At 31.9% G+C, this 15,336-nt stretch overlaps 1 protein-coding gene across 1 annotated transcript in view; it reads left to right on the forward strand.

Annotated features, from left to right (window-relative positions):
- The first annotated feature begins 306 nt into the window (after positions 1-306).
- cmpy (crimpy) overlaps positions 307-15,336 on the forward strand; it is a 190,284-nt gene continuing 175,254 nt past the window's right edge. The window contains exons 1-2 of the mRNA XM_065505210.1: positions 307-605; positions 8,340-8,470. Coding sequence (XP_065361282.1) covers positions 409-605; positions 8,340-8,470 — 328 coding nt within the window. The 5' untranslated portion in view covers positions 307-408. The remainder of the gene's footprint in view (positions 606-8,339; positions 8,471-15,336) is intronic.

Raw genomic sequence — 15,336 nt, forward strand, 5'->3', positions numbered from 1 at the left:
TTGCTGGACATAAATTTTATTTAAGATAAAACTTTTCTCGAAAAAAAAAAACACAATTTCTTCATTCACATTGTCGTTCGTTTATACATATATTTCTACTTTTCCTTCATGCTGCGAATAACACAACACAGACAATTGTTATATTTTGTATCATAAAATTGTGAATTACTACAACAAAACACACAAACCTAGTGACATTTGCTTATAAAAGAAACGAAAACACGTACAGAGAGACAGAGAGAGAGGAGCAGAAAGTATTGTACGTTGTAGCCGGAAATAGCAAAAAAAAAAGTTTTAAAGAAAAAACAAACTTGCACTTGCTGTTGCTGGCGTTTGTTTTTTTTTCGGTGGAGTTATAAACGTTACCAACCACCATAGAGACAACGAACGGAAACACAATTGGGAAAAATGTGTTCAAAAACACAATTTTGTTTTTTAAATTTACGCACATATTTAATATATTTATGCTGTTATTTACTCATCATGGTAGCAGCTGGTTCCCGGGTGGTCAATGGTTTGAAATGTTACTGTAATCCAAAGGAATGTGATGTTATACGTGCACTGGATTGTCCGGGCAAGGGTTTAATGCTGTGGGATCCATGCAAGTAAGTTAAACAAAATATGATTACATTTGTTATGCTAAAATGTAAATATAATAAAGCAAAGAATTCCTAGAAAAAAGATGCATATTTTTATGCATGCGGTGTAGCATTACAAAATAAGTAAATTTTAAGAATTAAAGAACAAATAATATTGAAATCTGTTTTATTCAAATGTGAAAACAATTTTTGGGTAAATCTTTTATTTGCTGAATCAAATTGTTTTGAAAAATTATAATGGACTATATAGTGAACCTGTTTTTCTATAATTTAGGAAAAGGTTTGAAATTTGTATGCAAAATCGACTAGAGGTTTCACATTTTGTTTGCAGTTTTGGGTCAAAGTATCAAGATTTTCCAAAAATTAAATGTTAAAAAAGCATCCAACCAAAAATTGTTTTTGAATTTAATTTATTCATAGATGGTTAAATATAAAAAAAACTAGCTTAACCGGAAGCCCTACCCCTGGTAGTAAAATAAAAAAATAAGAAAACAAGTAAGAAAGTCAAGCCCGACCATATAATACCCTACACTAAGTAACAGAGAAAAAACATTTTTTTTTTTAAATTTCAATAATTTATATTTTTGAGTGATTTTCGGAAGTGGGCCTTATATGGGAGCTATGACGAATTATGGACCGATCACTATGAAATTAGGTCGCGATTTATGTCTATATTAAAGGTAACTATATTCAATTTTGTGTGTATACCAAAATTTTTAAGCGATTTATGCACGTTAAAGTGATTTTCGGAAGCGGGTCTATATGGGAACTATGACTAATTATGGACCGATCGTAACAAAATTTGGTGCATATATAAATTAAACATTTATGACGGATATAGTCCAATTTCGGAAGGACATTTCTATGGGGGCATGGTGAAATAATGGACCGATTTCAGTCAGTTTCAATAGGCTTAGTCCTTGGGACTAAAAAATAATACGTACCAAATTTTATCGAAATATCTTTAAAATTGCGACCTGTACTCTGCGCACAAGGTTTACATGGACAGTAGGGTTCTATAAGTCGATTGTTCGATTGTTCGAACAGTCGACTTTTTGCTGAAAAAAGTCGATATCGACTTTTTGGTCGGAAAAAAGTCGAATAGTCGATAAAAGTCGAAAATAGTCAATAAATGCCGAATAGTTAATAACATCACTTATATACATATATTTTAAGATCATTGCCTTCATCTATTTCAATGTAATCATTATAAATGTCATCCTCAATATCACTTTCGACGACCGTTTCAAAATCACATTCTCCATCACATTCAACTCCAATTTAAAATTTAGATTATTAATTGCGATTCTTCTACTATTTTGCCAGCTAAATAACAAATATGTTATTCCGTACCTTTTATTTTCATTAGTTGATGTCCTAATTTTGAAAGATTTGTTTTTAGAATTGTAACTTCTTGCAGTAATATTTACATATTTATAGAAGGATCGAAGTCCCTTTGTCTTTAGTTATTTGTCGAATTTCAGAAACAATATAATTCTTGTGAGTTATTACTTATCTAAATTTGAAATTATGAGAAATTTTAAACAATTTAATAAATTTAAATATATATGTACATTTATTCGTTTTATTCGATTATTCTACATAAAATTGTTCGAATTATTCGTTATTCGAAAATGGCCATTTTTAAATTGTTCGAATAATTATTCGTAAGATATTATTCGATTAATCGAACGATCATTAGTCGAATGAATAATCTAGTATTTTCCTATAAACGAACTTTAATTTATGGGCCACTGTTGCATTATTAATAATGTGTGGATGATTCTTTGTTATGTATTGTTTAGTTTCAGCTCTGTCACAGTCATTGTGCTTTCATTCTGGGCATTATTTGCATAAACTTTACGGGCCATGTATCCCCATAAGTTCTCCATTGGGTTTAAGTCCGGACTACAAGCCGTCCAGTCCAACAGAGGACGGCTATGTTCATTAAACCAATGGAATAGGCAATGTTCATCCATTTTTTCATCCATATATGAGAGAAGACCATCTTCCAACAGTTCGTTATAAATCGCACTATTCATTCCATGTCCATTTCATATATTTTCTTGCGAATTTTAGACGATTTTCTTTATGGTGCTTTTTTAGCATTGGTTTACATTTTGGCTTTTTCCATTTTATGTTTTCATCGTTTCGTAAAATGTGTGCAACGTGTTTTGAAATCACTGGAAGATTCAAATTATTATTTATTTGTGTGGAATTCAATTTGTTGAGGGTTGCTCCTTTTTTTATTAGATTAAATTGTCTTCTTGTTATACCCTACACCACCATAGTGGGGAGGGTATTATGCGTTTGTGCAGATGTTTGTAACGTCCAAAAATATTAGTCTAGCACCCACCTTAAAGTATACCGATCGACTTAGAATCACTTTCTGAGTCGATTAAACGATGTCCGCCCGTCCGTCCGTCCGTCCGTCTGGTTGGCTGGCTGGCTGGCTGTCCATGTAAACCTTGTGCGCAAAGTACAGGTCGCAATTTTGAATATATTTCGATAAAATTTGGTACATATAATTTTTTCGGCCCAAGGACGAACCCTATTGAAACTGGCTGAAATCGGTCCATTATTTCATATAGCCCCCATACAAATGTCCTCCCGAAATTGGACTTTATCGGTCATAAATGTTTATTTATATATGTATCTACACAAATTTCGCTCCAAATAACTTTTATACATACGAAATTCATGTCACCAAATTTTATTACGATCGGTGCATAATTAGTCATAGCTCCCATATAAGACCCGCTTCCGAAAATCACTTTAACGTGCATAAATCGCTTAAAAATGTTGGTATACACACAAAATTCAACATAGTTAACTTTAATATAGACATAAATCACACGACCTAATTTTATGGTGATCGGTCCATAATTGGTCATAGCTCCCATATAAGGCCCACTTCCAAAAATCACTCAAAAATATAAATTATTGATATTTTAAAAGAAAAATTTTTTTACTCATTTACTTGGTGTAGGGTATTATATGGTCGGGCTTGACCGACCATACTTTCTTACTTGTTAGTTTTGTATTTCCCTTTGTAGGTTTGCGAACTCCATAATTTTGACCTTTCTTCAAGAAATTTCGCACCACACTTTCCGAACGATCGATTTTACGTCCAATTTCTCTATTGGAACATCCTTGGTCGTGAAAAAATTTAATTTGAGTCTTTTCTTGATCGGACAAAAAAGTTCCCAGGGGCATCTTTAAAAGTGACGAAATTTATTGATTCAAATAGAAAAAGTTGCAGTAAATTGAGATGTTACTATTAGAAACGGTTGAAATATAAACTAAAATTGATAATATTTTATTTTTGGTAACTTTTTTAAAAACTAATTTCACGTCTGCGTTTATACGAATCTTCCACTTAAAATAGCACCAAGAACATTTGATCGCATAATTAAGGCAAACAACAAGAATAAGAAAAAAAACTTGTTTACTTTCAAAAAGTACCGTTATGTAGTCTCTCATTAAAAAAGCTAAATTTTGCTTTTGGATGAGAACAACTAAGATATAACAAAACAAGTAAGAAAGTATGGTCGGTCAAGCCCGACCATATAATACCCTACACCAAGTAAATGAGTAAAAATATTTTTCTTTTAAAATATCAATAATTTATATTTTTGATTGATTTTTGGAAGTGGGCCTTATATGGGAGCTATGACCAATTATGGACCGATCACCATACAATTAGGTCGTGTGATTTATGTCTATATTAAAGTTAACTATGTTGAATTTTGTGTGTATACCAACATTTTTAAGCGATTTATGCACGTTAAAGTGATTTTCGGAAGCGGGTCTTATATGGGAGCTATGACTAATTATGCACCGATCGTAATAAAATTTGGTGACATGAATTTCGTATGTATAAAAGTTATTTGGAGCGAAATTTGTGTAGATACATATATAAATAAACATTTATGACCGATAAAGTCCAATTTTAGGGAGGACATTTGTATGGGGGCTATATGAAATAATGGACCGATTTCAGCCAGTTTCAATAGGGTTCGTCCTTGGGCCGAAAAAATTATATGTACCAAATTTTATCGAAATATATTTAAAATTGCGACCTGTACTTTGCGCACAAGGTTCACATGGACAGCCAGCCAGCCAACCAGACGGACGGACGGACGGACGGACGGACGGACATCGTTTAATCGACTCAGAAAGTGATTCTAAGTCGATCGGTATACTTTAAGGTGGGTGCTAGACTAATATTTTTGGACGTTACAAACATCTGCACAAACGCATAATACCCTCCCCACTATGGTGGTGTAGGGTATAAATACAGAAAAAAATTAAGTGCGTTTATAGGAATATGCACCAGTGTATTGCTGAATTTCATGGGGATCAATTTTGTGTAAGATCTTAATCCTGTATCTCGTCTTTTTAGTTGTCACTTTGACCATTTTTTCAAGAAATTCCAAACAAAAGCCCTTTAAAAATATTGTACCAACAATTTTAGACGGAAAATTACAGTGTGGGTCACCAAAGATACAAAAGTTGTAAATAAAGCTCTTAAGGCTTAATTAGCAAAATTACACGGTTCTAAAATTTTTTAAATAAATCCCCAAGAAACCAAGTACCACCCGAATGAGCTATTAAAACCATACATATTATGCATGAAATATTTGAATCCTTAAATGTCATTTTTGAAAGGACTTTTTTTGATTTTCTCGAAAGGAGTGTCAAATTGACACCCTTTTCCACAAAAATTATCCTCATAAAATTCCATCATATAACTCTGACAATAAGAATTCTCTCAGACATTAACTTACAACAAATTTATACCCTACACCACCATAGTGGGGAGGGTATTATGTGTTTGTGCAGATGTTTGTAACGCCCAAAAATGTTAGTCTAACACCCACCTTAAAGTATACCGATCGACTTAGAATCACTTTCTGAGTCGATTAAACGATCTCCGTCCGTCTGGCTGGCTGGTTGGTTGTCCATGTAAACCTTTTGCGCAGAGTACAGGTCGCAATTTTGAAGATATTTCGATAAAATTTGGTACATATAATTTTTTTGGCCCAAGGCCGAAGTCTATTGAAACTGCCAGAAATCGGTCCATTATGTCACCTAGCCCCCATACAAATGTAATCCCGAAATTGGACTTTATCGGTCATAAATGTTTATCTACACAAAATTCGCTCCAAATAAATTTTATATATATATTGTATATATACAAAATTCATGTCACCAAATTTTGTTACGATCGGTCCATAATTAGTCATAGCTCCCATATAGACCCGCTTCCGAAAATCACTTTAACGAGCATAAATCGCTTCAAAATGTTGGTATACACACAAAATTCAATATAGTTAACTTTCATAGAGACATAAATCACACGACGTAATTTCATGGCGATTGGTCCAAAATAGCTCCTATATGAGGCCCACTTCCGAAAATCACTCAAAAATATAAATTATTGAAATTTTAAAAGAAAAATGTTTTTGCTCTTTTACTTAGTGTAGGGTATTATATGGTCGGGCTTGACCGACCATACTTTCTTACTTGTTTTTATTTACTATAATGCTGGACTATAAGTTTATTCTACAAAAATTATCTAATCAATATGGCCATTCAGAAGTATGGCGTCGCTATTCTGTTCCAAAAATGTTGTTGGACGGTGTTATATAAGACAATTATGAATGTCCAAGTCATTTTCAGAGGGAAACTTTGTATGGGGACTAAAGACAAATAGTTATAGTTTTTCGCCACACTTTTTAGTAAAATTTCAGAGTACAGAGAACTAGTTTGTGCAAAATTATTCAAGGATTACCAAGTAATCAGCATATCTATGACGTCTCAAATAGTATTCCAAGGGGGCACATTTGTCAACAAAGAAAATTTGTGGAAAGTTTCAGCCAACTACCTCCTTTCGATTGGGCCCAAACTTTTTATTAACAGACAGACACAGACATATCGTTTTAGAATGATTGGGGGTCTGTGATGAATATTTCGATGTGTTGAAAATAATGAATGCTTTCTTTGTTTGCTTACACAGTGCAACAGTGAATAAAACACACGATCATGACTATATAGGTTCGAATCTACTACCAAAGGTTTGTAAAAACTTATACTCAGTTTGTCCATTTTGGTGACCGATTTTTTTTTATGGGTCCCCCAAAGTTTCTGAAAATCAGTGGGGCCTCTAAAAAAGGTGTCATCAGTTTTTGGTTAACACTAGTTCAGACATTGTGATACGGCTTAACTTTATATGGCAATACCATAGCTAAGACTCCGCCAAATAATTTTTTTGTTAATATAGTATGATCAAGTCCACACTTCTATGTTGTGCTGTATTATTTACTCGGCTGAGGTTTAATTTTTTTTTAAATTTTGCTCGATCTTTTTTTTGTATTTTATATATGAAAGGTCGAAATTTATTTTTTATATATGGCGTATATTTGCGATAAAATTCTAAAGAAAATAAAACAAACCTGATAACAATTATTTCGTCCCTATAAAAAGTTGAAGCATCCTTTTATATATTTCAACTTTGTATGCGTGAGTTTTTTAAGTTTTTTCCCAAAAAAGTCCCCATATTTTTTCTTTTATAAAAAACTAATTTTCTTCGTGGCTATATACATTTATGACCTGGAAAGAGCACATAACGCAAAAACGTATAAAGAAAAACCTGACTAACTTCAGCGGACATTGTACCCCCCAGCCCTATCCAAACTTGGCCAATTTTGAAACAAAATTTTAGGTTTGAGTAAAAAATTCTAAAAACGCAAAGCACCGATCCTCAAAAACTCATCATATTTGTATAGCTCTATATGTTTTTTATATACACACCGATCCTCAAAAACTCATCATATTTGTATAGCTCTATATGTTTTTTATATACACACAAGACGTTTTTACTATCATAGTGTAACTAACGTCAAAGTGGGCTATTTTCTAAAAAAAAATCAGTTTTTGGAACACATTTTCCCCGTTTTAGGAATTTCGGTTTTTGAAAACAAAGAATGGCAACATTAGTGATGCCATTGACTTAAGAACATTTAAATCTATATTACTTCCAAATTTTATTGTGATGTCTGTAACTGTTCAAATGAAAAATTAGGAGTCCCAGGAAGTTATTCCAAAAAAAGTAAAAAAAACATTTTTTTCCTATTTTTTTCAACAAGATGCATGAAAAAGCTATTTTTTGGAAAAAATTCTTAATAAAATTTATTTGGCGGGCTCTTAGCTATATTATTGCCATACAAAGTTAAGCCGTATCACAAAGTCTGAATAAGCTGTTAACCAAAAACTGATGACACCTTTCTTAGAGGCCCCACTGATTTTCAGAAACTGTGGGGGCGCATAAAAAGAAATCGGTCACCAAAATGGACAAACTGAGTATAGGGTTTTACTACCCTTTGGTAGTAGAGTGGAACCTATACTGTCATGATCTTGTGTTTTTCCAAAAGTCTTCATTTGTTGCATAGTGTTATAAACTAAACTTTTTACAATGTTTATGGAAACTGATATAAAGAGTCCATGATAAATACTTGAGCCCAGAAAAATTGTCTCTCCTAATTTGGGTTAAGTACTAAGAAATAGTGTAAATATGTCGTAGTCCATAAAAAATTCGATACGAAATCACTTAATCAAAATAAGTTTACCATATTTTATTGTTGAAATACATTCCATTTATGTAGCAAATAAAAACTTGTTTAATACCAATTAATCTAATTTAAAATTTAACTTATTTTCATATTTCTTTAATTTTAGATGTTGTCGTATATGCGCCAAAACATTAGGTGAAACCTGCGGTGGACCTGGTGATTTTTCGGGACAATGTGAACCACCACTTAAATGTGTAACAAAATTACCCATATCAAGTGGTTTAGGTGTTTGTATGGGTAAGTTTGAATTTGTTTTCTCTCTGCCTTTAGAGTTTACGAACTTCTCCTTTCATTATCATTTTACCTTGGTATTTTTTGGCCATAAAAAAATTCATGGTCATTTGCCAGTGCATGGCTGGTATCATTTCCGGATAATCTTTGGCATTTATGGTATAATTCCTGACATAATAAAGTTTGTTCTAAAATAATAAAAACATATTGCTTAATGATAATATTTTATATGATAATATTGTATGCATACCGGTAATATAGGACATTTCTTGGGTAAATTACTGCTTCTTAACAATTCTGTCATGGCCACCTTTATGGCCACCACCTTTGAATAGGCCAATTCTAATGCCTTGCAGCCATCAACATCAAACTTCATGAGATTCATATTGCGATTGTCTTTTTTGATCACATCAAACATTAATTTAACACTGAACTCACTAACAGTTTGATTTAACATGAATTCTACATATAACTGACGATTTGAGGGCAAAGAGTTCTTAAACATCTTTAATAAACCTTTGTTGATAATATCGAATTCAAATGAGTCGACAGCAATGTAAATTTTGTCGCGATGCTAAGAAATAAAAAAACAGTAAAATAATAATTACAAAAATCCCTTCAACTTAGTTCACTTTTCATAGAATACCTTTAAGTTTATATCTAAATGTTACTTACTCTATTGTTTGCATCTATTGTATAAATTAAACAAATTATAAAAACTATTATCCGCCCATATATTCCATACATTTTATGCTACAAACTTATTTTGTTATTTTTAACAAATAAAAACCTTTTTACTAAATGTATAATATAATAATAACTTTTAATAATAAAATCTGTTGTTAGCTATTAAAATGAAATTAATATGCATTCAATATTTATAAGTTAATTAAGTAATACTGTCACAGTTGTGCAATAATTATTATGTGTTAAATAGATTTCTGTATAAAACAATTTAAAATAGATTAGTCCAAAGTTTGAACATTTTTGGAATATATAGAAAAATAGTTTCATTGTTTCATGAGGTCAACTAAGTAGTTTAAATACATTTAATTGCTTTGATTTCTTGTATGGTTTTATTTTGTCATATTAAATAAACTATTTATTTATAAATGAAACATTAGTTGTTAAATTATATTTAAAATCAATCTTTGCAATACAGATTTATTTCAAGAAGTTGTAAAACTTAAAGGTATATATTTACGATTCTATATCGAACGTATTTAAAAGTTGCATAATCAGTAAAATCTTAGCTGATTTTATATACTTACGTTGAAATGTCGTCTGGTTACCACAAAATGATTCCCCTTTGCAGATATTGATATAGCCGAAATTTGAGCTCGATTAAACAACGTTAACCCGTCGTCGCTCAAACTTTTGAGGTACATTGTCAGGGGGAAAATATGCAATTTGTTCAGTTTTTGAAAAAATGTTGCCATTAAAAAATTACTTTTGCAATTTAATTTAAAAGAATTGAAATGTGAACGTAATTGTCGTTCTAATCAGATATAAAAGACAAAAATTGGTCAAAAATTGTTAAAGTTATTAAAAATTCGCCAGTCCATTAATGTGTCTCAGGCCACTAGAACAAGAAATGTTGGAACAAAATTAACATATTTTGAGAAATATTAAAACAAAAGTTTATTCTTACTTAAAATATATCCATATTTACTTGTATATGAGATTTTGTCTTAGTAGGAAACCGTTAACCTATTCGCAGCTATGACCAAAAAAAAATTATTTTTTCAACGGCAGTTTCAAAATTCCATTTTCAAATTTTTAAAAATTTTGTTAAACAAATTTTAGAATTTTTTGATCATTGAGAACATATGATTTCAAAAGTTGAGTTTCATTTTAACCCCAAGTGCCATTAATGGTTAATTTCCATTTTTGTGTTGTTATTATAAATACAAGACTTCATGTTATATTTTTCTTAAGTTTCATCAAAATCGGCCCAAAAATATATAACATTTCGCTATCTTTCCATTATAAATACCAAATATTGATAAATTTCACCTTTAGCCTTTACTATTTGAGGTTTAGTAAAACTTTCAGAATATATTTATAATTACCTGGACTATAATATTCTGAATAGGTTTTACTTAAAATTCGTAACAGTAAGGAAATATGGCCAAAAAATTAGTTTTTCTCCAAAATCGCAAAATTTATATCGCTATAGGAGATATTGGCGTATCTTTTTAATATTATTGTTCCCTATTATGTTGTTAAGTAATTCCTATATGATGATCAAAAAATTCAATAATGGCCTGGCGAATTTTTAATAACTTTAACATTTTTTAACCTTTATGTCAACGGCAATATACCTGGGTATGTTTTGCATTATTTTTGCTGTATTTTTGAATTGCATATTCGGATCGACTTGAAATTTCTTGATATCCAAGCCAGAACTATTTTCGGTAATTGCACAAGTTTAATTAGGATAGGATCACCCGTTTGGAAGATAAAGCCAATCTACAAAGATGCACCTTTACGTTAACAGCATACATACCTGTGTATCCATAGTAAAACACATGCAAATATAATGATAAAAAAATAACATGTATTTGAATTTAAAAAAAATAAATAAATTTTTGGGAAAAAAGTACTTTTTTTATTTTTAAGTTATCTAAAAAAATTCAAAGAAGACAAATTTAAAAATTGTTGATACGGAGGAGACCAGGTCCATTCAAATAACGCATATTTTTTATGTAAAATACAACTTTAGGGCAAAAATTCTCAAATCCCATAGTAAATATCAAAATAAGGTAACTTATTATAGATGGCCAAATATGTTCTTAATTATTTTGTAAAGGGTTCCGATAACCCCGCTCCTGGTGTGATTATTATAGCAAAAAAACTAAAAAATCCAATTTTTGAGATTTTTCAAAACGGGATTCCTGATTATAAATTTCAAAAAATTGTTTTTATTTTTCTATTTTTTGACATACCTACACAACCAGTTTTTTCAAAAAACAATAACTAAATGTATGGGTAACAAAATAAAAAAAATATAATACAGAAATTCCAACAAACGAGTTAGTTACTAGCATTTTTATGCTAACGGCATGCCATTCACCATACAGAACGTATGAACATACCCAGGTATGTTGCTGTTGACGTGCGTAAAGCAGTTCTGCTGTTGACATAAAGGTTAACCAATTTTTGTCTTTTATATCTCATTAGAACGACAATTATGTACATATTTCAATTATTTTAAATTAAATTGCAAAAGTAATTTTTTATGTGCAAACTTTTTACAAAAACTGAAAAATTTGCATATTTTCCACCTGGAAATTAACCTCAAAACTTTGAGCGACGAGCGGCACAGGTTAACGTAGTTTAATCAAGCTCAAATTTTGGCTATCTCAATATCTGGAAAGGGGAATCGTTTTGTGGGGTCCATACGAACAAGATTCCGAAATTTTTTTCCCCATATGAGATCCGGCAGCAATCTCCACTTTTGTTGTTTTCGAAATAAATAAGAAAAACTTGTATTTCTAAAGAAACTTAAATTTTTTATTTAAATGTTTTGCTAATTAGTATAGAAGAAAAAGACCAATATGCCAACCAAGTTTGATCCATATCCTCACTGAGGTTTGCGGGTAAATGCGACCTGAAATTTGGAGATTGCTGTGTTTGTTTCAACAAAGTGGGCATTGCTGCCTTTGAAATAACCAAATTTGTTATAAAATAATAAATACTAAATCGATTTTTGTTTTTTTTTTTTAATTTTTTGGAAATTTTTTTTTCAAAAATTTTCTTTTGGAATTTTATAAATTTTAAAAAAAAAATTTTGTTTTAAAATTTTTTTTTTTGGTCAAAAAAAAATTCGTTTTAAAAAATGTGTTTGCGGATTTTGACCAATTGTAGGTCCAACTTATATACATCGTTGCAAAGATCTTGAAAATATCTATCATTAGCTATCCATACTGTCTATATTAATGAATTACTAATCAAAAATAGGTACAAAATCGAGGTGTGGACCGATTTTGCTGATTTTAAATAGGAAACTTCTCGAAAGTATCTCTGACAGAATTATTAAAGATTTGGATCCCGAAGATATCTGATTTCAACAAACAGACGGACAGACAGACTGACATGGCTTAATCGACTCCTCTATCCGCTATATAAGGATCCAGAATATATATACTTTATAGGGTCGGAAAATTATATTATGGAAATTATAAACGGAATGACAAACTTATATAAGTATACCCTTCTCACCAAGGTGAAGGGTATAAAAACAAAACCTACTACTGATAAATGTTCAGAAGTCACATCAAATGTTATTGAGCATTGAGTTTTTATCTAGTTACATTGCTGGATATTTCCTTAGGATCAGAAGGCATGTATATTCGTTGACCAGGATATTATTACATTCAACTAGGACCTTGTAAAGTTATCTACCTCTAACGGTCACTAACTACGAACATCAGAATGTAGTCAATAAATGATCGCCTAGTTATATGGAATTCTTCAACTTTTTCGTAGTAATCGAAAATCATTGGGAGAATTGAATTGAACAATCCAGCCGAATGTAAGTTCTTCACGTATATTCCATTGATAACTCATCAAGGGCATAATGTCATACATGATTTCTTCTTAAGATGCCAATACCATCATTAGCTTTCTGCAGGGTACCTCATACATGATCATATCATACATGATGAAGTAAATATATTGTGATCCAAAGCAATCATAATATGACCAAAATTAAGAACAACTGAAATCATATTACAATCCAAAGTAATCACATACGATTTGGTAATTTCTGTTACTGGGTGGGATGTCGAAACGATATCGGAAAGACTGCTCTGAGTATAACCACCAAGTGGTGTTTGGAATGTAATTGGGGGTTGATCATTAATCCAGCTAAGACAATTCTAGTACCATTTACCAAACGGAGAGTTATACGACTCATATAGCCTACATTGAATGGCTCATCTATAAAGTTTTCTAAGGATGTTAAATATCTTGGGGTTACATTTGATAGCAATTCTCACTTATCCAACATTATCAAAAAAGCTGCCAGCGACTTTTTGGTAAAAGTGACGGTTAAAACCGGAGATGATTTACGGTTATAAGTTCAATAGTAACATATGCTGCCTTGGATACATGATTTCGGCTCATCGGTATCTCTATTACTGGATCCATGAGGACCTGTCCCACTCATGCTCTGGGTGCAATTCAACACATCCCACCCTTACATATATTGATAATGGAGGAGGCCTACAGGAGTGCATCCAGGTTACAGGGGTACATGCGCATTGTAGGCATCTTTAGAAATGATCCTAGTATTGCGATATCAGACTATATGTCACCAACTTTGGTGTTACATAGAAAGTTTAGGGTCTTTATACCTGAAAGGGACGAGTGGTGAAATCAGATATGGTGGCAGGCTAATGCCGATCAAGCGTGGTTTATTGATGGTACCATATATACTAATTGTGATACTGGGCTGGTATTTAAGGGCCCAATTTTCAAAGAGGTACCCCAATGGGTACATTGGGAATATTTCAGGCGTAGATTTACGCCATCCTTATATGGTCCAATGAATGTTTGAGAAGGAGATTAAGGAATACTAAGATATTTGTTATGTCGGATAGCCAGGCTGCTCTTAGAGCCTTATCATCATATGAAGTGAGGTCTGGTGTTGTTATGTTGTTATCCTTGAATGAACTCGGTACACACAATGAACTCACATTTTACTGGGTACCTGGCCATGAAGGTCACGCTGGCAATGAATGCGCCCGACGCTCGTTTATAGGCCCTGAACCGTTCTTCGGCATCCCATGTGGATACACTATGGAACGTATTCGTTCTTGGGTTGTATCGGAATTTGCCCGATTTTGGGGTAATTTATCAAATTACCTATCCAGGGTCATTGCTTTCGTTCGGAAAGGGTGACTTGGGAATACTTACTAGATTATTCACCGGACACTGTGGTTTAAAGTACGACCAATTTATTTTAGGCAATGTTGCGAATGAACAGTGCAGGTTTTGTTAACTTCATGCCGAAACCTTTGAATATGTTCTATGCGACTGCCCAATGTGCAGAATATATTCTATTCACACGTCAGCCACTTTTACCATTTATTTTAACTTTAGTATCATACTGGGATCAATAAGCAAATAATTAATAATGGACTTAATCGACAGCCTGTGACTATCATTGAAAAATCGACGATTCTACTACTGTCATATCTATGAGTTGATAGATCTCGTTGGTGCATGGTGTAAATGGTAGAGACATGAAACCGTAATATACCATCATGTCAACGCTCGACCACATGTTGCAATACATGTTAAATCATTTTTAGAATGAAGTGGTTGGGAAGTTTTGCTTCACTCGCTTTATAGTCCAGACTTTAGCCACTGCGAATACTATTTATTTCGATCGATGCAGGACGGTCTCTCTGGGATACGTTTCACTTTGGAACAGAATAACCGATATAATGGGTCAGTGGAAATGCTTAATTTTAATGGATTTTTAGAGAAGATATTGTAAATTGTTGTCGAAAAGTTTTTTAGTATTTTAAAACAGTTTACCCAGTCTATCATTTTCGAATATTGCATACCAAATTACATGTATTTATAACCCATAGTATTAATAAAATCAAATAAATACAAAATATTTTTTTCAAATTTGCATTTCAACAAATTTAGCGCTTTCGTATTCTTCCTTTCATCACCAAATTACCCTGATAATGTTTATCAAAATAGAAATCCGTTAATGTTTGAAACGCCATAATTGGAGTAAACCTAGGATAGTCTTCTTCATTAAATGTATAATTACGCATATAATATAATTCATCCTAAAAAAACCAAAATTAAATAAACAAATATGATGGTCATAGAAATAAAACATTCAC

Source organism: Calliphora vicina, chromosome 3 (assembly GCF_958450345.1).
Source record: "Calliphora vicina chromosome 3, idCalVici1.1, whole genome shotgun sequence".
In the NCBI taxonomy this organism is placed as follows: Eukaryota; Metazoa; Arthropoda; class Insecta; order Diptera; family Calliphoridae; genus Calliphora; species Calliphora vicina.